Source organism: Peromyscus californicus, unplaced genomic scaffold, assembly GCF_007827085.1.
Source record: "Peromyscus californicus insignis strain IS unplaced genomic scaffold, ASM782708v3 Scaffold_24__1_contigs__length_46423439, whole genome shotgun sequence".
In the NCBI taxonomy this organism is placed as follows: domain Eukaryota; kingdom Metazoa; phylum Chordata; class Mammalia; order Rodentia; family Cricetidae; genus Peromyscus; species Peromyscus californicus.
Window position 1 is genome coordinate 31549587 of NW_026294535.1, and position 25878 is coordinate 31575464.

Consider the following 25878-nt stretch of genomic DNA (forward strand, 5'->3'; position numbering starts at 1 on the left):
TTGGGCAATGTTCCTTATGTTTCTATTTTGTGGAATAATTTGAGTATTATTAGCATTAAATCTTCTTTGAAAGTGTGGTAGAATTCTGCACTAAAACCCTTTGGTCATGGGCTTTTTCGTGGATTTTTATCATTTCATTAGGAGTTATAGCTCAGTTTATCTGATCTTGATTTAACTTTGGTAAGTGGTATGTATTGAGAAAATGATTCACTTCTTTTAGACTTTCTAATTGGTGAACTATAGATTTTTAAAGTATGTTCTTATGATTTTCTAGATTTCCTCAGTGTCTTTTATGTCCTCCTTTTCAACTCTAATTTTGGTAATTTGAATATTCTCTCTCTTCTTTTAATTTGGATAAGGGTTGTCAATCTTAGCAATTTTTCAAAGAACCAACTCTTTGTTTCATTAATTTTTTGTATTGTTTGTTTATTTCTATTGTATTGATTTCAGTCATGAGTTTCATTATCTCCTGCCATCTATTCCATTTGGACATGATTTCTTTTTATTCTAGATCATTCAGGTGTGCTGTTACGTTACTCATATGAGATATTTATAAATTTTATATAGACACAGTGCTGTGAATTGCCTCTTGGAACCTCCTTCATTGTCTCCAAAAAGTTTGGGTATGCTATTGTTTCATATTCATTCAATTGTGGAACATCTTTTATTTCTTTCCTAATTTCTGACTTTACCCATTTTTCATTCAGTAGAGAGTTATCCAATTTCCATGAGTTTGTATGCTTTGTTGTTTCTGCTGTTGATACTCAGCTTTAATCCACGGTGGTCTGATAGGATGCAGGGAGTTATTTCAATTTTCTTATATCTGTTGAGACTTGCTTTTTGTACAAGTATGTGGCCAATCTTGGAAAAAGTTCCATGAACTGCTAAAACGAAGGTATATTCTTTTGCTTTGTGGTGAAATGTTCTATACATATATGTTAAGTCCATTTGGTTTATGATTTAAGTCATTTTTAACATTTTTCTGTTTAGTTTTTATCTAGATGACCTGTCTATTAGTAAGTGTAGGGTACTAAAGTCACCCACTATCACTAAGTGAATGCCAATGTGTGAATAAAGCTGTAGTCTTGTTTCTTTTATGAAGTTTGGTGCTCTTGTGCTTCGTGCATAGATGTTAAGAATTGAAATGTCAGCTTGGTAGATTTTTCCTTTGATATAACTATATTAAATATATTATATGTAATGGATGTGAATAAAATGAACCCACAACATACCCAAACTTAAGTGAGACAATGAAGGCAGTTCTAAGAGGCAATTCATAGCACTACTTGCCGACATTGCTTTTTGGAACCTGTTCCCTATGGTGGGATGCCTCGCTCAGCCTTGATGGAGGGAGGTGGGGAGCTTGGTACTACCTCGACTTGATATGCCATGCTTTATTGGGTAATTTTATTTTTAAGGTTTATTTATTTTTAACTGTATATGTATGTGTGGTGTGTGTGTGTGTGTGTGTGTGTGTGTGTGTGTGTGTGTGTGTGTGTGTATGCAAAGGTACATTCACATGATTACAGATACATGCAGACACCAGAAGACACTGGATCCCATGAAGGTGGAGTTACAGGATTATGTGAGCCACCCAATATGGCTTCTGAGAATCAAACTTGAGTCTTCTGTAAGAGCAGTATGTGCTTTTAACCTCCAAGACATTTTTCAGACACATTTATTTAGATAATTTTCATTAGTGGTTTTTCTGGTTAAGCTGTAGAATGAAGCTTAATATATGTGCAAATGACATACATTTTACAAACATCAAATGATAACGTAACCTTACAATATTAAATTCATTTTTCAAAGTTGTTTCTTATTTACAAATTGGATAATGACATGCATAAATTCCATGTAATTCAATTTGTCCTGATTTGTAATTATTCTATTAACAATCTTATAGGTAGATTACAGTCAAGTGAGTGTGTACATTAAAACATGAAAATAATCTCTGTTATCTTCTTTATTGCCTGACTAAAATCAGAAAGATAGGCATCAAATGTTTCAGACCATTCTATTATTAAACTTATAACTAAAACCTGAAGTTGTTACTATTTATGAATATTTGTATGGCTTTATTACAAATGAGATCTTTGGGAAACAATTCCCAGGAAGATTTTGTAATAGATTTTAAAAAGTCGTTTCAGTACTAGTTAATTACATTTCCAAAATGTTCTGCAAATTAACTAATAGCAGGCAATGAATTTTAAAAAGATCTTTCTGATGGCCTAATGATGTATAGTGTTTGATGAGTTCTGTAGCAAGAAGTATGGAAGTTATATTTCTTTTTTTTTTTTTTTTTTTTTTTGGTTTTTCGAGACAGGGTTTCTCTGTGTAGCTTTGCGCCTGTCCTGGAACTCACTTGGTAGCCCAGGCTGGCCTCGAACTCACAGAGATCCGCCTGGCTCTGCCTCCCGAGTGCTGGGATTAAAGGCGTGCGCCACCACCGCCCGGCTTATATTTCAAGTGTACATACTAATAATTGAAAATCTTATATATGTCCAAACTGGCACAAGACTCAGACTATATCAAGGCATACAGGAATTGGTATTTTCTTATATATTTTACTTTATAGTAACTGTGGAAATGATAGTTAAGCATTTGTAGTCAATATGCTACTTGTAGAAATTATAATTAAAAGTAATATAAGTAGAAACATCAGTTGGAATAGCATGTATGATTATACAGGAGAAACCAATCCAGAAATATAACATATAACGATGTTTTTTCACTAGAGGCTTGTAACAATCCAATGAAACAATGTCTGGTGAGCCCCATAAATCCCCATATACAAGTTTCCAAAACACTGTTGAGTAACTAATAGAGCTGCAAAGCAACCTATTATAAAAGTGTGTGTCCAGGGGTTGGCTAAACAGTCGGCACATCGGGCAAGCATGCATCAAAACTAGATCTCCACATTTTGTGGGTAAGAGATAACACTGATTTTCAAGGTTTGTGGATTGTAAGTAAATCACTTTGGAGGAAAGCTATACATAAGGCCATTTTTAATATTTGGGATAAAATTATCTTCAGTGTTGCATCTTCTCTTCCCTGATGTTTGGTATTAAATTTACCTCCTTTCTTTCACCATTCAGGAATAGCCAGTTAGCATACAAGTTATTATATGCATATATGTTTGACCTGTTTCTATTTCCATAGTTAGAATAAAAAAAACACCACTTTAACCTGCTTTTAAAAATATAAAAGCTGATATAATGATCTGTACTTTATCTGTCAATTGATTATCTATCCAATGTGTCTTTAAAATGAATTGTCAATAACGTGATTAATTCGATCAAATTGATAGATATTGCATACCAATGACTTACCTTAATATTGTAAAGTGAAATCTATAGTACTGATAATAAAATTACAAAACATTCACTGGCTAACATAATTAAATTATAATTTATTTTAACTAATGGTGATAGGAGTAAAACATTTTTAATGTTTTTAATAATTGTCTTTGTTATTACTTGATTTTATTTTGAGCTAAATGAGACAAAAATAACATATAAAAGAAAGGATACTAAATCCAGTCTTTCCCCTGAACTCTCTTTTATTTTATTTTTAGTCATCAGAATTAAAGACTTTGAAACAAAGTCGAACACATTCAGAATGGGACTGGTCAGGTAGCACAAGATATTGATCTTTCTTTATGACCCTCTTTCTTCCCTGTTTCTACATTTATAAGTTTCCAAGATACACTTATTTCATATGGCATCTCTTGCAAGCCCCAGCATCTTACCTTGACCACGTGTACATCAAACAGAACTTGCTATGCATTAGTGGGAATGATATACACTGTCTTACATAGTTTGAAAAGACAGCACAATCTATGCAATAGTACCCTCCTATAATTTTGTGTTTTACAAATTGCACATCTGTGTATCATAATCATAGAGATCAACACAGACAATACGTTAGGTCAATACTCAGCTTAAGCAAAAAGGTTAATTTTAATAAAAATGAATGAGCAATTTTTTAAAAAAATCCTTGTATATATCCATCAATAGGACAAAGATAGCCATGGCATTATTTTCCATACTCGTGTGATTAAGAGAATATTATAACAAGAGTTGCTAGCGATGGACCTGTGAAATGTGTTCATAGGAATCAATCACTAAATCAAACCATAGTTTAAATTAAAGCATTTTTTTCTGATTTCTCCATTTCCATACCACCTTCCAAAGGTACTTTGTTTTGAATCTGAATATTACTCTCTCATGTATATATATATATATATATATATATATATATATATATATATATATATTATATATATATATTATATATGTCAACAATCACAACATTACAATGGCAACTCAGCATTCTTGCTCATCATTTTTTAGTAAACTATATGGATAAATAAAACAGCTCTGTGAGTGGAAAAGACATTTATAAAGATATGTAAGTATTGACCTAGAACCATGGTATAAATGCTAATTCTAAGGAATGGAATTGAGAAAACATAAGCATTTTATTTCAAAAGAGAAATACCAAACTATGGTAAAGTAAGAATTAAAAGTAAAGTTTTATATATATATATATATATATATATATATATATATATATATATATATATATATATATATATATATCCCTACAAGAGCAATACCTACAAGAAAATCAATGCTTGTATATTTATACCTGATCTTACTCAAAATTAAAAGACATGTGACATTAAAATGAAAGCAGTAAGAAAGTTAAAATATGAGCACACTTGACCATCTAGATTTAAGTGAAATGTTACATAAAAGATAATTATCTTTTTCTGCAAGTCAATGGAAAACAGAAATAGAAAGAACCTGCTTCACACTCTAGCATGAAGGATATAGATTTGATTCGAGAAATAGCTCTCTTTCTGACAGTGAATTGAAATAGCTCACTATATCTTATTTGAAGATATTTAGAAAGAAAATGGAATCTTATCTCTTTCAGCTCCTTGAGGCTTGTTTCTACCTACAAGGATGTTTGATGACTTGCCTAAGTCTCCCCACTGGCCCTACAATTACTTAGTACCAAGAGGAATTCTGTTTCTTTTATCCAAAGGGAAAACCTGATTTAAAAAAAAAAAAAGGTTGCCACAGAGTAAGATTAAAAATGTGCCCTCTGTCCAAGAGAAGTATATCTGAGTCTGTGGTAGACTTATTCCCAGTTTTCTGAGAAACCACCACACTGACTTTCAAAATGGCTGTACAAGTTTGCACTCCCACCAGTAATGGAGGAGTGTTCCCCTTACTCCACACCCTCTCCAGCATAAGCTGTCATCAGTGTTTTTGATCTTAGCAATTCTGACAGGTATAAGATGGAATCTCACAGTCATTTTTATTTGCATTTCCCCAATGGCTAAGGATGTTGCACATTTCCTTAAGTGTTTCTTGGCCAATTGAGATTCTTCTGTTGAGAATTCTCTGTTTAGATTGGTACCTCATTTTAATTGGATTATTTGGTTTGTTGATATACAGTTTCTTGAATTCTTTATATATAAAAACTTCCACTACATTTACATATTTTGAAAATAAGCCCTCTGTCAGATATGGGGTTGGTGAAGATCTTTTCCCATTCTATAGATTGCTGTTTTTTTCTATTGATGGTATACTTAGCCTTACAGGAACATTTCAGTCTTAGTGACTGTGGTATTGGTGCTCTGTTCAGGAAGTGGTCTCCTACTCTAATGCATTTGACATTATTTCCCACTTTCTCTTCTATCAGATTCAAGTATCTGAATTTATGTTAAAGTCTTTGATCCACTTGGACTTAAGTTTTGTGCAGGGTGATAGATAAGGATCTATTTGCCTTCCTCTACATGCAAAACATGCAGTTAGACCGGCACCATTTGTTGAAGATGCTTTCCTTTTTCCATTGTATAATTTTGCCTTCCTTGTTGAAAATCAAGTGTCTAAAGGTGTTTGGATTTACATCTGGGTCTTCAATTCTATTCCTTTGATCCACCTGTCTGTTTTTATGCCAATACCATACAGCTTTTATTACTATAGCTCTGTAGTAGAGGCACTAAGATTGAAATCAGGGATGGTGATACCTCCAGAACCTTTTTTATTGTATAGGATTGTTTCAGCTATTCTGGATTTTTTATTGTTCTGTATGAAACTGAGTGTTGTTCTTTCAAGTTCTGGAAAGAATTGTGTTGGGATTTTAATGGTGATTACATTGGATCCATAGATTTCTTTTGATAAGATGACCATTTTTACTATGTTCATCCTATGGATCCATGAGCATGGGAGATCTTCCCATCTTCTGAAATCTTTTTCAATTTCTTTTTTCAAAGACTTGAAGTTCTTGTCAGACAGGTCTTTCACTTGCTTGGTTAGAGTTAAACCAAGATCTTTTATATCTTGGGTGTTGAGTCTCTCATTTCTTTCTCAGCCCATTTATCCTTTGTATATAGAAGGGCTACTGATTTTTTTTAGTTAATCTTGCATCCTGTTACTTGACTAAAGATGTTTATCAGCTGTAGGAGTTCCCTATTAATTTTTGGGTCTGCTTATGTATACTATCATTTACCTGCAAATAATGATACTTTGTCTTCTTCCTTTCTAAATTGTATTACCTTGCTTTCCTTTAGTTGTCTTATTAGTCTAGCTAGAATTTCAAGTACTATATTGAATAGGTATGGTGAGAGTGGGCAACCTTGTCTTTTTCCTGATTTTAGTGGAATTGCTTTGAGTTTTTCTTCCATTTAGTTTAATGTTGGCAATTGACTTTCTGTATATTGCTTTTATTACATTTAGGTATGTCCCTTGTATCCCTGATCTCTTCAAAATTTATATAATGAAGGAGTGTTGGATTTTTTCAAAGGCTTTTTCAGCATCTAAGGAGAAGATCATGTGTGTGTGTTTTTAAGTTTGTTTATATAGTGGATTACATTGACAGATTTTCATATGTTGAACCATCTCTGCATCTCTGGGATGCAGCCTACTTGGTCGTGGTAGATAATCTTTTTGATGTGATCTTGGATTTGTTTTAGGATGCTCAAACATACAAAAAGGACATTTGCTCAAGTATGTTCATAGCAGCTTTATTTGCAATAGCCAGAACTTGGAAACAACCTAGATGGCCCTCAACCAAGGAATGGATAAGAAAATGTGGCATTTATACAATGGAAAATTACGCAGTTGTTAAAAAAAAAGAAAGAAGGAAAGAAATTTGCAGGCCAGTGGATGGAACTAGAAAAAATCATCCTCAATGAGGTAACACAGATAAAGACAAACATCATATGTACTCATTCATAAGTGGATATTATCTGTAAGATAAAGGATAAGTATGCTATAATCCACAGACTCAGAGAGACTAGGAAACAGGAGAGTTCATTGGGAGACACCCAGATCTCCCTGGGAAGGGGAAATAGAAGAGATTTTGTGAGTGGGCTGAGGATGGGTGGGAATGGGAACGTGAACCATCAGGTTGGGGGTAGAGTGGGAGAGTACTGAGGGGGACTGCTGATCTGGAATATTTCAAGATCTGGTGGAAGCCTGGTGCAGGGGAACCTCCCAGGAATCTATAGGGAGGACCCCAGGTTAAACTCCTAGCAATAGCAGATAAGTAGCCTGAACTGGCCATCTCCTGTGACCAGATTGGTGCCTGGCCCTATTGTCATCAGAGAGGCATCATCCACCAACTGAGGGAGACAGACACAGAGACCCACAGACAAACATTAGGTGGAGTTTGGGAATCCTATGGAGAAGGAGGAGAAAAGTGTATAGGAGCCAGAGGGGTCAAAGACACCACGAGAAGGCTCACACAATCAACTAACCCAGGCTCATAGGGGATCCTAGAGACTGAAGGGACAACCAGAGAGCCTGCATGGGACTGACCTAGGCACTATTCATATATAAAATAGTTGTGTAGCTTGGTCCTCTTCTGAGACACCTAACAGTGAGAACAGGAGCCGTCACAGACTCCTACTGGCTTTTGGTAACCTACTCCTCACACTGGGTCACCTTGCCCAGCCTTAATACACTGGGGGTGCTTAGTCTTACTGCAACTTGATATGTCATGCTTTATTGATACTCATAGAAGACCTACCCTTTCCTGGATGGAGACAGAAGAGGGAGGTGGTTGTGTGGGGAGAGGGGTAGATGCAGGGGGAGAAGCTGGGAAAGGAGGGTCCGGGGGAGGTTGTAGCTAGGATGTAAAATAAATAGATGAATAAAAATAAAAATAAAAACAAAACAAAAAATAAATAATAAATGAAATAACACATTTGAATCATTGGCAAAGTCCTAGGTACATGGCAGCTTTCAACAAATGCTAGTTCTCAGTTTTCTGTACATATAAAAATGCTTATAGTAAAAAGGCAGAAGGAAGGGCTATCTCATAATTATTTTATTTTTGGTAGAATTATGATGAACTTACAGAAGCAATTCTATTCTTTATTTTTTATACTTCCCCACAACCTTGAAAGGATCATTTTTTAAAATGTATAATTAAAATCAAGAAAGACAAAAAAAAGAGGCCTCTGTTTCAGTATCCTTCATACTGTATGACTAATTGTGATCATAATTCAATTATGTTTTGGATTATAAATTCATACAGTTCTAAGAAGATTAATACTATGCTTACTTAATTACTTTCTCTTGACTTTGAAAGAAACAAGTAAACTTAATATTTACATATCAGCCCAAAATGAGGCTATTTAGAAACTATATTATGCCTAATTTTTCAGATATAATTATTGTTATTGTGTTTTCTCTTTATAATTTGTCTTTATTCACATTTTGAAGCAGCTGGAAACAGAGGTTAAGATCTAAACAATTATCTGAATGCGAACAGTTCCCTGGGAGAGAATTTGTATTTTACCTGATTTGTTAGACACCCAAATAATTGCTTCTGAAGACACATGGCTTCTATTTCCTACCACAATGGTTAATGGAATCTGCCACAGGTAACTGGAAAAAAATAGAAAGCATTAAGAATAAAAACAGTTATATTAAAACAAAAGCAAACAAGCATTGCCTATGTTCCTTCTATGCAAATTTCATTACTTTCTTGAAAAAAATCAATCTATCAATTAATCAATCAATCAATCAGCAAATAAATCCTAGGCCTAAAGAATGTTTGCAAAAGGCAAACATATCTTCCCAGGGCCACTAACAAGACACTTGGTATCTAATAATTTTAACTTCAATGCAAAAGAACTTCCATAAGACAATTTATCATGGAAAAATAGATTTGCATTTTAGAAATAAATATAAGTAAAATCTATAAACCTAAGCTGCACTATTTATTGATTAAAATAGCTCTCCTCTATTTTTTTCTGAATTATACTAATAGATAATTCAGTAGTTTCCTACATTTGCATATTACCATTGTCCTTATTTATTGCCTAATATGTCTGAGGGGCACTATCCACATATTTTACAGAGAGATTAATATGGCACACCAAAGTAACTCGGCAAATAATAAAGCAAGAACAAAAACAATCAGTTTTCACTATACTTCAGATCTATATAAAGAATAATGTGGGGCACACTTCATGCTCTGTTTTCTGAAAAGAATTTCTAAGTGGATATGACAATGAAGCCACCAACAGGAGGGGTCATCAAGGAGTCGTGGCTATTAAAAAGAAGCATTTTATTTCATTTACCTCTTCATAGGATAAAAATTGAGGTCCTAGACTCATAGATGAAGTGATATCAATGTAATATCAAATGAGTAGCCAGACATACATGGAATGATTTTACAATAAATCCATCAACTGCACTTTGTCTCCTTGAATTATAGACAAACTATTTTTACCTCACATTGTAACTCTGGTAAAAAGTGGTAGCCAACACTTACATTATAGGAAGAGAAATACCTAAAATATAATAAGAAATTTTATGCATACTCTAACCACTTCGTGAGTGAAAAATGTATTGGAAAGTTTTAGGAGAAAATGCCTGAGGTAATAAACTGTGTAATGAGTATGTCTGGGCCTCTGTGACTGCCCATTTTCATCAATAGTTTTCATTTTACAGTAAATCAACATTTAATTCTAATTATTAGAGAAAGGCAGAAAATGTATGCATGTTTGAGTCAGGAGGAGAGAATTCTTTATAAAAAAAATAGTATCAGTGTTAAAGGATCAGTATAAAGTGCTATTGTCAACTCAGAAGAGAAGGAAAGCCTGGCCGGTTTGGTGCATATGATTCTGTGTAGATAAGAGCTGCAAGGAGCAATTCAGAATATAAGGAGACATTATGCAACATTGCAAAGTAGTGAATTTAATTTATTTAAAAATGCCACAAAAATGTCTAACTTTCTAAGTAACAAGATTCTCGTACAAATGTCACACTATGTCACACATCAGCTGACTTTATGAATTTTTAGTTATATAAGGATCTTTCTATGCTGTGATACAAGGACTCTGTGTGAAAAATATAACTATTAGATCCATTAAAATGTTTTGAGCATATTGTAGTTACATCCCAATATCCTCAGGAAAAAATGAAAACAAAGAATTAACTCAGCTTAGAAAATATGCACAACTTACTAGAAATTTTGGCATAGATGAGCAAGTTCTATTACATCAATGGAATACATTGTATAGTAGAGTTAGGAAGGTTCTCTGCAAAGACCAAATAGAATTGGTATTGAATCTTTGACAAGAATGTCACAGAGAATTAGATGATCAATAATATAAATTTAGAATACTACATTTCAAGTATAGATTTTATTATTATTTAAATAGAAAATCATTCCTGGGACTAATGTGATGCTTTGTATCAGCATCACGTGTCTTTTATATGTTCTGTGGCAAGTGCTCAGGATTTGAATCTTCCACATATTTCTGTAATTCTAGCAGACATAAAGCTCTGTTATTGCACATGTATACACAGCCCAGACTACACATTTTCAATCAAAAGACCAGGCTCACAGGTAGTGTAATAGTGTATGTCACAGACTGACAAGTATTGTTGCGCGAAATTTCTCCTGTCAACCTTTATGTGTCCTTTATGTTTATTTTCTACATTAGTGAAACTATGTCAAGATAGCAATTCTCAGAGACCTAACCTGATCTCTCTCTAACTTTGCCACAGGAAAGTGCTTTCTGGCAAGTCAAGTTTGATGCCTGATGATGTCGATCCTGGACCCAGACAGTGAGGGAGTAACAGGAAGCAGTCGGTGCTGCAGGCACCAGAAGAAAAAAAAAAAAAAAAAAAAAAAAAAAAAAGGACCACAGTGATATTGTGGCAGGGTAATATGTGTTGCAAGAATCCAGAGAGTTGGATGAGTTAGATGCAAAGGTCAATGTATATGTGGAGTGGAGGACTTAAGGCTCTGCTTTATTCCTGGAGAGAAACCTCAGTAGTTAACAGATTTATTGAACAAAAAGACCTGAGTTCAAATACCCAGCACCCACATAAAGTTGTAGTACACACTTGTAATAATCTCCATGCTGCTATGGAGACATAGGAGGCAAAGCCAGGACCGTGGAATCCATACCACTTAGCTAGGCATCCACAATGATGAATAAGAGATCCTGTCTCAAACAAGATGAAGAGTGAGGACTGGTGCCTGAGGTAGTTCTTTAACCTCCTCGTGTGCAATATGGCACACACAAACATGCATATGTGTACAAACAGAGATTAAACATACAGAGGCTAAAAAGAGTGACCCTGCTTTCATAAATCAAATGCCAAATGCATTCATCAGAAAGCGCCAATTAATTTCTCAACTATGGCTCTGTACATCCATGCCTGGCCCAAGCTGACTTGGCAGTGGTTTCCAGTCTTCTAAGGTGTATGTGCCAAGTCTCATGGATACTCATGATTAATAAAGTCAGACACCTACCTAGTTTTCCAAAGCAACAAGAGAAAGCATAAGTGACCCAACAGAAATCTCTAATCTTCTTTACTAATTTCACCCCTCCTCTGTTGGTCACTCAGTCCCTCCCCACCTCACCCCATACAGTCTCCTCTTACTAGAGCTTCTGGTAAGAGATGAAACTGACTTATAAAAGTTGGATCTTTCTTTGGCTCAGCCTTTAGAATAAGGAACAGAATAGAAAACATGGAATAAAATAAAAAAGAATTTCAAAAGGAAGTTAAAATAATGAATCAAGATTTCAGGCAGATGCAATGGCTGGGGCAACAAGATCTTCGTCAGTCATAGGCTAGCCCATGATGCATAGTGAGCCTGAAACCAGGTGGGCTATAGAGTGAGATCCAGTTTTGGGGAAAAAATAACAACCAAACAAGGAACAATTTTATATGCGTTATATCTAGTCAATGATCTCAAACACTGTAATTGAGAGGAAAAGAACATATGTTGGTCCTACACGGCCCCACTGAAGCTTGGATTATTTTAGGGTCTACATTATGTTCCTTCAACTCAAACATTATTAAGTACAGAACTTTGGTTTAATGAGTTTTTCTGGATTGTTAGTTTCAGTTCTCATTTGTCTTGTAAAGCACATTTGATTCAATTCCACTCAATTCATAGCAGCACGTTTTAACTATTGGATTTAATTCAAGAACTATTCGTAGAGAAGAGAAGACGCAAATCTTATCTTTGAAAGTCACCATGTTAATTCAAAGTCCTCCCTTCTGAAAAAAAAGTGCCGTTATGCTGAAAGTTAAAATCTTGAGGGAGGCCTAGAGAGGAGGTTCAATGGTTAGTAGTACTGGCTGTTCTTCCAAAGAACCCAGGTTTGAATTCCAGTACCCACATGACATCTGACAACTGTCTATAACTCCAATTCTAGGGGATTCAATGACTTTCTGGCCTACTTGGACACCAGGCACTCACATTGTGCACAGATAAACATGTAGGCAAAACACCACACACAGTAAATAAATAAACAAAATAGTTTTTCAAATCTTGAGGAAATAGAAACAAAAGAAGAATCACAATGAAATAGCAAATAAATTAAAATTATATTCCACGTACATTTCAGAATTTTCTCAACAGTAAATTAAATATTTCTCAAAAAATTTTAAATGTAAAACAATCCTTAACAATATAAAATATCAGAATGCAAAGTGAAATATTAAAAATCACAATCCCCTTCCACGAGAACAAGAGTGTAGTACCTGTTATTCTGAAGTTGGAGTGCTTTGGTTTTAGCACTGATGTCATAAATGAAATGTTGTTGGGTGATAATTATTCTATTTTCTACTGTCATGTTTCCCAGGATGGTGATAACAGGATATCCCATCTGCAGTGTCCACTGATCCATTACTTCTTGTATGTTCACATATTTTCCATTCCTTTTTAAAGCCTTTGCAACCAAAATTGTATAAATTAATCTATTAACACTTCTTGTAAGCATAATTAACATTAATCTGTTCTCATTTTTACTATTACTATTTACCTCAATATGAAAACATTTAAAATCAGTGAAGCTAACATTATGTCCTAGTAAAATTAATCTTCTTGCCTTGAGCTTCTATTGTTTTGTTCCATATATATGTACAGCTGAGTTTTATTAACATTAAAATTTTTACATAGCAGAATATAAAATGTAAATCATTATTACAAGTACTTCTACATTATTTTGCATTTCTGATAGGTCTACTACCATGTAGTAAAAATTTTCTAAAATTTTCAATATTTCTGTTTTGAATATGAATCTATAATACCACATTAAAATATCATTCGAAAATATTGTGATGCTTCATGCACAAAACCTGTGCAGGATCATACCAGCCAAAATCCAAATGTGGACAGCAGAGAGTGATCCCTAAGTCCTACCTTTAGATGAGGAGCTATTGGCAATTGGTGACTAGTGCGAGAAAAGTCAAAAATCTTCAAGAATGTGGCCCTAGAGGGACTACCCATCCCTATCTGCATCATATAGATGACCCTATTCCAAGTCCCATACTGACAGAAGTAAGTGGACTCAATGAGATTTTTAAAAAGAACACATGAAATTGGGATGGAATCGTGATGGGAGAGAAGAGGGGAGGTTTTGAGGGGAGAGATTAGAGGTAGATTTGCTGATCCACATAGATCATAGACATTTATAAAATTATCAATTATTAATTAAAAACAACGTCACTTTTCAAAACAGACAAGATATGTTTAACCAACATTTGTAAGTCAAATAATTTTAAATCCTATCTTCTTTATAGTAGATAAAAATAAAGCACTAAAGCAATATGAAAAAGAGAAGAATTATATGAAGTAAATATAAACTGTCCATGTCAATAAAAGTTAATGTCTTATAAATGAAATTCAGTTGCTCCAGAAGATACTTTGACACTTCAGCTTTCTCTACTTTACCTCTGATAATGTATTCCAGAGATCATTTCTGGCTGCATTGCCATACTTGTGGATAGTTAAATAATCCTATAAGAATATAAAATTGTAATTACCATTCAAAGGTTAAGCAATTACCAGTAAACACATTTATTTCTCAATTCAATTAACCATTTCTATGTGTGGAATTGCATTAAAGCAAAGAGGAAGACAGGCAAAAAGATTTAGAATAGCATTTAAAAATATTCCCAAGAGTTTTAACTAGAGCATATTTCCCAAGTCACCCAACTATACTAATTTCTTAACAAGGATTTTCACAGCTATAATCACATCTTATGGATGCTCAAGGTCAAGGATATACTGTAACTGAGCTGGTCAACATCAGCTCATTAGGGGAAAATGACCTCTGCAATGAAATGCGCAGAACAAACTTTCTCATCACCCCATTCAATTGTTCAAAGCAAAACATAATCTTTCATGGAAAAACATTCTTTAGGTGACATATGCTGATGCTGAGGGGGAACGGTCCACTCTCCAATCTCTCTCCGGTTGCTCTAAGCAAAGGAGAAACTGATGATTGCAGAAGTGATACTTATTTCTGTAGTTTGAAGCACACATTACTAGCAATTAAAAAAAGTCCTCCTAAAATTGTTTCACAACTTCAGGCTTGGGATTTCCCATTCCTCATTATGTTCCATTAGTGGTTAAACCTACACACTTTGATTCACACCTTACTCCCTTCTAAGAAGTGTGGTCTGTCTCATTATCGAGGTGACAGCTATCATGATAATTAGCATCAGATTTTTTTTTCTGATTTCAAAGAACAAAATTGAACAAAAAGGACTGATTTTTTTTAAAAAAAAATGAAGAAAATCTTACACTCAAAATTTTATTTTCTTAACAACATGCAGGTAAAAAGACACAATTTCTAATATTTTTTATCCAAGTTCTTGAACTGAAAAAAAGTTGCTGACTTTTCAATACTTTATATGGAATTGGGCACTTTGAGGATAATTAACATCAGGGAAGGAAATTTCAATACAAATTATAGAAACTGTGACAGATTCAGCTCTTATTGGCAATTCACAGCAGAACAAATGACAGTTCCCACTTAATCATATGCCTAGAGAGGTGATACCCAACCTCAACTTAGCAAGCACATGTTCAACTTTATCATTAGGTGTTATGAATAACTTTATTAAATATAGAACACACACCTCATCATAACCAATATGAATCCCAAGTCAGACTGAACCAAGCTTCAGGAAGTTTGTTCTACATAAACCCCAGGAGTAGGTTTATTTGCTTTTGGGGGTGGAGGAGGTACAGGAAGATGCATTTTAAATACATGAGTTCAGCTTTCAATTTCATTCTTTTCTTTGTTTCTTTCAGAATTTAGATGAATGAACTTGGGAAGAATGCAGTATTAACTGCATCACTAGATGAAGAGATATAGTCAGGTCAGTGGCTGCTGACAGAGGGAGAATCAATTGTATCCAGATACAAGCCCCAATGATAAGTTATCCAATCCCAGATGATCAACATTAAATCCATGTATATATGAGCAACACTAAAAGGACTCTCAAGGATATATAGACCATGATGCATAATAACAATTACTATTATTATACAGGAGTAAGTCATGAACCCAAGAGGGAGTAGGGAGGAGCTTGAGGGCAATAGTGGAAATGATGTAAATACAATGTACTCATGTATGAAATTCTCAAAAAAAATTAAAAAAGAAACTCATATGATTTTGTAAGCTATAACTGAACATAATAAATTAAAATCATTCTGAGTTTGGTTCTGCTTGTAGATCGTGATTCTAAACTCTAACAGGGAGAACAAAGAGTACTATGTGCTGTGGAATATTCTGTATGCTGTGAATGTGTTGTTCCGATAGGTTGATAAATAAGAAGCTGATTGGTCAGTAGCCAGGCAGGAAGTATAGGCAGGATAAACAGACAAGGAGAATTCTGGGAAGAGAAAGGCTGAGTCAGGAGATGCCAGCCCACCGTCCCAGGAGCAGCATGTAATGGCACACAGGTAAAGCCACGAAACACATGACAACATATACATTAACAGAAATGGGCTGATTTTAAATGTAAGAGCTAGTAGATGGTAGGCCTGAGCTAATGGCCAAGCAGTTTTAAATAACATTAAGCCTCTGAATGATTATTCTATAAGTGGGCCATGGGACTGCAGGGACTTAGTAGGACAGAGAAACCTTCCAGCTGCTACTATGAGGTCCATTAAACTAATTTTTCATCTCATAGGCCACCAAAAGCACTATGACATATGCTATAAGTTGATCTTGTTCTACTGATCATCAGATGGGATGCTTAGTCATACTCCAGTTCATGATAAAGTTCCATTTCAAATGGATTGAAATGGCACTTGTCAGGGTTAAGTGGCAACCCCGGCCTTGGTGCCTCAGTGGTCAGGGATGGCGGAGTTCTTCTTGGGCCCCTCTAGCAGGGATGGCGGAGTTCTTCTTGGGCCCCTCTAGATACAGTCCTCAGATGTACTGGAAGTCTACATGTTCAAATACCTTTTTCCCCAGAAAATGACTTCTTTGTTATTTTATTCTTTCTCTCACACAAACACAATCATTTCTTATATGAACAAGATGCCATTGCCTAGTGGAACTACAAAGAAATCCAAAGGATTGTGAATGTTGTTCTAATAGTTAAACGCCTATTAATTCATTTCATAAAATATATAAAGGACTAAGCATACCAAGAAGCCTTGCAGGTGCTGAGAAGATGTCAGCAGGGGAAAGCTTACTAAGAACAATTGCAAAAACCTAGGTGTAATTTGTATGGGAGGTCTTACTTCTATGAATGACCCTGGAGATGTCATGGTACAACTACCATTTTGCTCGATATGATCAAATATATGTTTGTAATTTTAATTTTCTTTCAAGCCTTCAAGGCAATGAATATAGAGATCTCAGACATATGAATCAGAAATAGAAATCTGCTTTTCTTCAGGTAAATGAAAGAGAATCAGCAATAGATTTGGAATTATTACATAACATTGAATGCTTTAGTGTTAACATGCAAAGAATTGTGGGTACTCTACACTAGTTACTTCAGAAATAGGGTTATTGGAAATAGCAAAGAGAACCACAAGCCTGTGTAAATGTACATGGCACATAATATGGATAGATGAAAAGCTAAAAATATATGCAACAAGCATTTGTTTTGATAGATCTACTGAAGAAGAGAGGCATCATGGCACAAGGGCTTGAATAAGAATGGGAGTCTGAGCCGGGCGGTGGTGGCGCACGCCTTTAATCCCAGCACTCAGGAGGCAGAGGCAGGCGGATCTCTGTGAGTTCGAGGCCAGCCCGGTCTCCAAAGCGAGTTCCAGGAAAGGCGCAAAGCTACACAGAGAAACCCTGTCTCGAAAAACCAAAAAAGAATGGGAGTCTGACAAAACTGGAGCCAAATCCAAGGTCCAACACTCACTAGCTGTATAATATCTGAGTTATGAACAAGCCACCATAGTTAAGTTCTTTTGCCTGTTTTCACATCTGTAAGGTGAAGGTGATAAAAGCACATCACGTGTAGTTACATTTCTGAGAATACATACAATGTTAAAGTAGTGAAGAATTCCTAGTATACCCTGAGAATTCTTATCATCTTATACCTTCAGGCTATAGGTTGGAAAACTGGGCAAAAGAAAGATATGTATCATTGGTAACAGTGAAGAGTAAATCAGATGTGAAATAAGTTCATCAAGTTTTTTTTAGCATACTATGAGTTCCTTTATACTTTATCTCATTTGATTAACACCACATCATCATTTAACAAATCAAAGACTGGACATCAGAGATGATAGCCCATATCCAAATCACAACAAAGTCATGAAAACAACTACCGACCCACAGTCAGCAATCAAGGTGTGCTGCAGACACTGTGAGAATTCCATGTGTCTGTGAGCTGATCGCCCTTCAACTGCAGCTCTTTTGGGCGGCCTTTTACAATGACAACTTCCCCTCCCCTCAACTAAAATGTCAACTTGACGCCTCTCTTTTTCCACGTTCAAATGATGGTTTATGGTAGAAACATTTCGCCCCAAGACCCTCCCATTCCATTCCATTCCATTCCACTTCTTTGATGATTACTAACCTGAACGTTGCTTGGAAGATTTCAAGTACCACTGTCCCTTGCTTTACTGTTTTCAGTTATAATCTCTACCATGAACCAGAACACTTTTGGTCAAATTCTCATATGAGCCACAGGGATGAGCTAAATATTATCCAAAATCCTTTATGTAACTTAAAAACATACTTCTTCAACCCCATCTGTTACCCTCTAGTTTTGTAGCCTCACCTGAGACACTTTGATGTTTTAGAATATGCCCAATGCATCATTTCTAATTCTGCTCATACAGTTTTCTACATATTAGTTTCTCTTTTGCCCACTTAAATTCAGTCTATCCTCCAGAAATAACTTTGGATGAATTTTCCCCAGGAATCCTTCTCTGCCCACTTCAGTACCTTTCTTAGTTTTGAAGTATCTTTCTTAGGTTGCTATTTGTTGTACAACATAAGAACATTTTTCACAGCATGTTGCAGTTGTTTGTTTACTGTCTGACTGCCCAGATGATCTACACAAACTGCAAGGAAGTGAAGAACTTGTCATACTATTTTACTACCATCTAACCAGCATAGCTGTGCATAGCCTGGTCTATGATACCTCTCTCAATGTGGAGCACGGCTCTCTGTTAATAATGATAATGTGTCTCTTAGGCTCACCCAAGATACCCTCTTAAGATAGTCATATAGGGTGCTGTGGGATAATGCTTTTGTACACTACTTTACCAAAATGCTCATTGGCCAGTAGCCAGGCAGGAAGCATAGGTGGCTTAAGCAGACAAGGAGGATTCTGGGAAGAGGAAAGCTGAGTGAGGAGACGCCAGCCCACCGTCTAGGGAGTAGCACGCAATGGCACGTAGGTAAAGAAAAACGTGGCGACATATAGATTAACAAAAATGGGCTGTGTAAGTGTAAGAGCTAGTCAGCAGTAAGCCTGAGCTAATGGCCATGCAGATTTTATTAATATAAGCCTCTGTGTGTTTACTTGGGGGATGCAAGTGGGAGAGATTTGTCCCAACCGCTGGACGGCTGGGACACAGGAAAACTTGCAGCTACAATAGGGCGTGACTCATTATTTCAATGAATACTTTTCAAATACATGACTTAAATTTAACTTCATCAAAAAATTTGAATTACTGCATCTGAGACAACTTTTTACTTTCTTTGTTAACACATGACACGATTCATGACATTTCATGTATGAAAGGCAATTAAACAAAAAGGACAAGGGGAAAAGCAAAGAGAGCAAGCTCAGAAAGTAAAGCACAGGCACTCCTCTTATCTTCTAAGACATGAAAATAATTACGGAATTCTTGTTCTCCTATTAATAAGTCCCTTTGCATGACAGGATGGAGAATTAACCATGTAAGTGGCTTATTCCTGGGGACATAGTAAATGGTCCAATAAAATCTTCATAGACATTTTCTCTGTGTTGAGCTGTAAGTAGCAAAACTGTCCAAAGTGCAGTGACTTTTAAAATGGGAAAACCTCTTCCTTCATATTAGAGAGAGAGCAGAGCTGAGACCTCTTGCTTTTATCTGTCTTAGCCTCGATCTCAGTCTTGTGGTTGCATAGCAGCAGCCACCCCAAGCATCACCTTCAGACAGAACTTGTCCAGAGGAGAAAGACAGCATCCCATGATGGGACTCTTTCTAAAACTCGTGAGGTTTCCCCCTCAAATCCTGCAACAAACTCATTTTCAACATTTGTCACTTATCAAAATCGCATTGTGTGCTTCAGCAAAATACTGTTAATGCAGCAGAAGGTAGCATCACTTGGTTCCATATACAGAGAAATCATGGTCTTCTAAAGCAAATGGTTGTCAATCTGGATGAGGACTTAAAAGAAAGCAGGACATTGCTGATAAGAAAACACAGAAGCCCAGCTCTGGATAGACCACATGTATTTGTGTACATTTCTATGATGAGGAAAGATTCTCAAGTTTGGGCCTGGGAGACACCAAAGGGCATAAAATGTCCTCTACAGGAAGATTAGTCTCCAGAGTGTCAGGTATTGGTTTTTCTGATGACTTGACAAGAAGCCTGAAGCAAAGGTTCAAAATATTGTAGCTTACTATCAAGAATAATTATACCTCTAAAAATTTTTTAGTAAGCATTTGTCACTTTTTGGCTTTCCAGCATTTGAGCTCCATTTTTATCTGGGGCCAATAACGCAATGTGGGATGTGGGAGGAAGGCAAGAACTCCCTCTTGGTGTCAAAATGGAAAGGACAAAATGCTAAATATTCCTTCTCACTTCCCCTGGCACCTAAAGTTGAAGCATGTGTCCTGGCCTCCATCAAGTGGATGCTTCAGCCCAGGACTGTGAATCCTAAAGAAGTCATGTAAAATGTTTGAGAAGCAGAGAGATCATTCCCTGAGATGAGAAGTCGGCACTGAGCATGGAGTGACAACCACATTAATGGCACCAACTGAGTCAGCTCTTCTCAGGTGTGACCTTGGCAAGTGATCTTGATTTCTAAGTCTCACAATACCTTTTAGTGAGTTTTGATTTTCCATCTTTCTCAATAATGTGACAGATCCCTTTCAGTCCTTTTAATAAATTCATTTCTGCCAGAGTTTATTGTATTGTTTGAAACCCAAACTTATGTCTAATGTATCAATAGATGATTTCAAAAAACAAATGCAGACTTTTAATGATCATTCTGGTGATCACTAAACAGTCAATAAAAATTCTATTTTGCAATGCACACAAAGTGGAAGAAGATTATTTTGTAAATGTGCTCGTATTTCACTGTGTTGTCAACAGAAGGTATGGGGAATGAGGTGTGTACTTAACAGTCCAGACAAGCAGTCTAAAGGTAAAAAAATGAATACAATATCAAGCAGAAAATTTCACAAATGCTGTGTACACAAAGTGACATTAAAAACAAAAACATTTTAATGTGTATGTAACCAACCGTCTTATTAAATAAGAAACACAGAGCCAATTCAGAGAAGAAAGCCAAGAGGTCAGAACTAAGAGCCTTACCCTTCCTGCTTCAGCCAAGAGAGCTCTCTGAAAGGGACCTACTTCCTGTGTGTTTGTCTTTAAATAGTCTTTCTGTTCTGCCTTCTCATTGGTTATAAACCCAAACACATGACTGCCTCGTCACTGCCTATCTGTAGAGATTTCCAGGTCTTCTATGGTTGGTATTGAGATTAAAGGCGTGTGTCTCCAATGCTGGCTGTATCCTTTTACACACAGAGATCTACCTAGCTCTTTCTACCAAGTGCTGGGATTAAAGGCGTGTACCACCACGCTCTTGCTATGGCTCTAATAGCTCTGACCCCTGGGCAACTTTATTCATTAACATACAATTAAAATCACATTTCAGTACAAATAAAATACCACCATATTCTAAATAAGCTTTTGACTTAATTTAAGCATCTAGAACAGAGGCTTTTAAACTTGGAACCACTGTCCTATGGAAGGTGACTATTTTAAGCAGACAGAGTAAGGTAATTTTCAAGTAAGCCATGAACAACAAAAGTGATTCAATGCTGCCTCATAGCAAAGATACACAAGAGCTGAGCAGTCTTATTTGAGCCTGGCTACTATACTTCAGACCATATATTCAGTACCTTGACCTTGAGAAAAACAGAACAAACAAGTTAGAACCCTCACAGACAACCAAACAAAACAAAAAAAGCCACACTATAGACTGGGGTGTTAATTTTGGTTAATATTTGCAAACTTTTTTTAAAAAAAAATTGTGAGACAAAGTGTGCATGAGTAGCAGCACATTGAGGGAGAAAGCCTTGTGCAAAAACAAAAGAAATGTCTGTAGCTTCATTCTAACAGACAAGAGCCAAAGATGGAAAGGAATAAGTTATTATTCAGATTTCCCCTGTTGCTAAATTCTTGTACGAGAGGAACAAAATCCATTACCCAGAGTGTTCCATGTAAGAAGTTTCAAGCATCCACATAAAGTTTAAACTGTAAGAAAAAAAGTGAAGCATTTAGAAAATAAACCTATTTGAGGAGATATAAGAACAATAGTTGAGTATAATTGTTTGCAAGCCACTCTGAGTCAGAAATCTAAACGTGTATTTATCCTAAATTTACCTTCAGAAGTGGCTTCCCTGGACATATATTCAGCTATTTCTTCTGGAACAAAAAGGTGTTTTACAAATTTTAAAAATCCATCACCCTGTTTAATGAACGTAAATTTTGTAAAAATTAGTATTTTTTTTTTTTTTTGGTAAGAGGTTGTCAAATAATAGTGTGAAACAGAGTATTTTAATTCTAAACAATCTGCCAGCATTTGAAAAGGGTGTTTTTGTTGGTTCCTTTAAATTATAGACAATAGCATATCCTCACACCACTGTGGTTTCCTATGTAGCAATAATAGATCATAGCATCAATGCCTACAAGCAGGAGTATTATGAGTTACAATATTGCCACTGCTACATTTGTACTCCATTGCAGAACAACCTGAAGGGGTTCTACACCTGTCAGCAAAATAGTGCAAACATAATAGTCTACAGGGGTGTTTCCAGGTACTAAAATATACCCACCACTCACTGTGGCTGCTAGCTTGAAATATTGCCAAGACATAAAATGAATCTTTTGGTAAAATTGAAGTTTGTGAAATGCTTTTTTTTCTGAATGCCCTGATAAAGGGCTTTGACCACTATAAGCTCACAAAAATAGATAAAGTATATTCTGGCAGATAAAAACAAAATGCACTGCCTTTTGTAAATCAAGATGTCCAGTGCTTACAGGAATAGGCACAGTGTCTTCCTAGGATGCCTAGTGCTTGCAGGTGTGTGCATAGTGTGTCTTCATTCTTCAACTCTTTTCTCACACAACTGTGGCACTAGCAACCAGTGGAGAAGAATATGTAATTCAATCAATCAGGAAAAACACTGTTTATACACTGAAAAATCTAGTTAAGAACTCACACTGACCCTTACCAGTCACGTGGATTTTAAAAGAAGTTATCTATTTTCTCTAAACTTTAATTTCTTCAGCTAAGAACCATATAGAATAAACTACCTGATAAATGTTCATAAAGAATGACATAGAAAATTTAGATAATGTCTATCACATAAAGAACTTCCATTTATTTTAATAGTCATATTGATGGTAAATAAATACAATGTTTAAAAAAAAATGAAAAGCCAAGAGTCAATGTATTTTTCAATCTTTCCTCCAAGAGAAGCCAAAATGTCCCAGAACCAAACGGAGAAATCCTACACTCTAACTTCGATAAGGAACATGTCTGGAGGAAGTAAAGAGAGGAAGATAAGGGAAAGGGAGGAGAAGAGCAGGAAGGAAAGACAAAGGGGAGGGAAGAAGAGGCCGTCCAATCAGAAAGGAGAAGGTCCTTTGGTCCTGGGGTAGACCGTGCTGCTTTTCATACAGTTCAACTGAAGTTATATGAGCATGAATTATGGATCATAATTGTGGAAACGAGAGAAAAAAAATGCTGCTGTCATATTTTATTGCATACTGATTTGCCTTTTTAAGGGAAGTTGATAAATACAACTTTTTTTCTCTCTTACTTCGGAAATTTGAGTAGGGATTTTCATTTATTTTTAAGAGTTCTTATTTCATATAAGAAATAGAAATGTTGACTTTCATGCACTATGAATATACATGCACATATTCAGTAATGCACTTATTCATTTTAGCTTTGCAGTTAATTATTTGACAAATTAAATGCTGATTAAGGCAGACCCAATGTTTGGAAAACTTGCAATGGTATCAGTATTCTATGATATGGATTGAGCACAACAAATCATTATGAAATGTTCACCTTTATGCTTTCCAAATATCTAAACCTTCACAGCACTTATAAGTGGAGCATAGATGCATTTGAGTGAATTTTACAATAGTAATATAGTAATTTTACAATAAGAGTGATTTAGCTATCATCATGATAAATATACCCTACTGTCTGTTTAGGAGGGAGTTAACTTCAATGTACTATCTCTGTTCTCATGGCTAACTTTTAAGCTTGCCTGAAAATCCACATGCAAGGGAGCAAGTACTCACAAACATAAGCCTATGATTCTCAAATAAAACCCTCAAATACACATATGTGCACATAATACTTCACAAGAACACGCTATTGAAGGTGTTGTTACTACTGATAATCACCATGGCTTTGTGCCTGCCATTACCTCCGAGCTACCAGAATTTTATGAGCACAAACCAATAATAATGACATTTCCTTTTTGCTTTTTATCCACACCTCATTGCTTACATTGATTTGCATAAGCAATTTCCGCCCTGATAATTGGAGCCAAACATGTTGTTGTAGGTTACCTTATGGAAGAGAGCAGTTAAATACTAATTAAGAGAAATCTTTCTCTATTCAAACATATTTTGGAAGTTATTGACTTATTCTCACAGGCTGAACAGGAAGGTGACTCACTCTCTGACAGGTTTGAGTTTACTTCAAATTTAACAATGACCTTTTTTTAAAAAATATTTTTAATTCTCTGATGTCAGCTCATAATAACATGAAGAATGATATTGCCAGGCTCAGATCATTAGGATAATATTGTTTTGTTTTAAAAGAAAAAGTGATAGTACTATGGATTAATTATTTTAACAGCTATTACCTTGGCCTTCCATCAGGGCTGAGAAAAGAATTTGGGAGTGTTCATGACACAGACAAAATAAGATATTTAAACGGTATACCCCGAGTCTGTGTGCTGGGAATGTCACTAATTACCAAAGTCCTAGTAGGTAATGAGGTTACTTTCTGGTCATCTTTACTCAAGGGCATTATAGTAGGAGAAAAGTTGGGGGCTGGGGAGACATAACCTCACTTCCGATTTTATATTCAGAGTCGTCTTTAAACAAAAAGCAACTTCAGACATCCACTGATTTGGTTCTTCTCACTGTGCTTGCCATGTCTCAGGAATACTGGCTAACCTGGGGAGGTAAAATGAGGAGCCTACAGTTGTGATCATGCAAGTCAAAAGTGTGCCAACCTCAAGATGCTAAAACCACCAAGATAACTATTTTGAACGGCAAGGTACCCTATGGATGGGTCAGGAGTATGTCTTTTATTTCTGTACTTATTGGAGAAGATTAATAACTTCCAAACATTTAAATTTATATACACATGACTGGTATTGATATACTTAGTATGACTGAATCAAGGTAAATAGCATGGACAATACCAATATTGTGACAAATGCCTATTAGTTACATGTGATACCAAAGCTACTGACTTCCTGGAAGCTACTTTCTTGATTTGTCCCCTTACATCCACCTTGACTTTATAAAATGCTCATACACAATGTTAAATCCATTTCTTCTTGAACAGTAGAATGGTTTTGAGATTGCTCTGAGTTTGTGGAATATATTACATGGAAGAATAAGTATGTGGAATTTGAAAAAATATATACATTTCTACATCTTGAAAAAATATATATATATACATATATTATTTATAACTGGGAGACATAATCTAACAACAGAAAAATTTATATTTTATTTCCTCCATGATCCATTTTCAATACAAACACTAAAACTGAAGCTGGTTTATTTAGTGATATCCAGTGCTAGCCCTTTAAGAAGTGGTTCAACACCTTTAAATAAAGC

At 35.5% G+C, this 25878-nt stretch overlaps 1 protein-coding gene across 1 annotated transcript in view; it reads right to left on the bottom strand.

Moving 5' to 3' along the window:
• Window positions 1-25878, bottom strand: part of Trhde (thyrotropin releasing hormone degrading enzyme) — a 396564-nt gene that overhangs the window by 92032 nt on the left and 278654 nt on the right. The window contains exons 8-10 of the mRNA XM_052753383.1: window positions 14233-14298; window positions 13041-13228; window positions 8824-8912 (exon numbers count right to left, since the gene is read on the bottom strand). Of these exons, the coding sequence (XP_052609343.1) occupies window positions 8824-8912; window positions 13041-13228; window positions 14233-14298 (343 nt within the window). The remainder of the gene's footprint in view (window positions 1-8823; window positions 8913-13040; window positions 13229-14232; window positions 14299-25878) is intronic.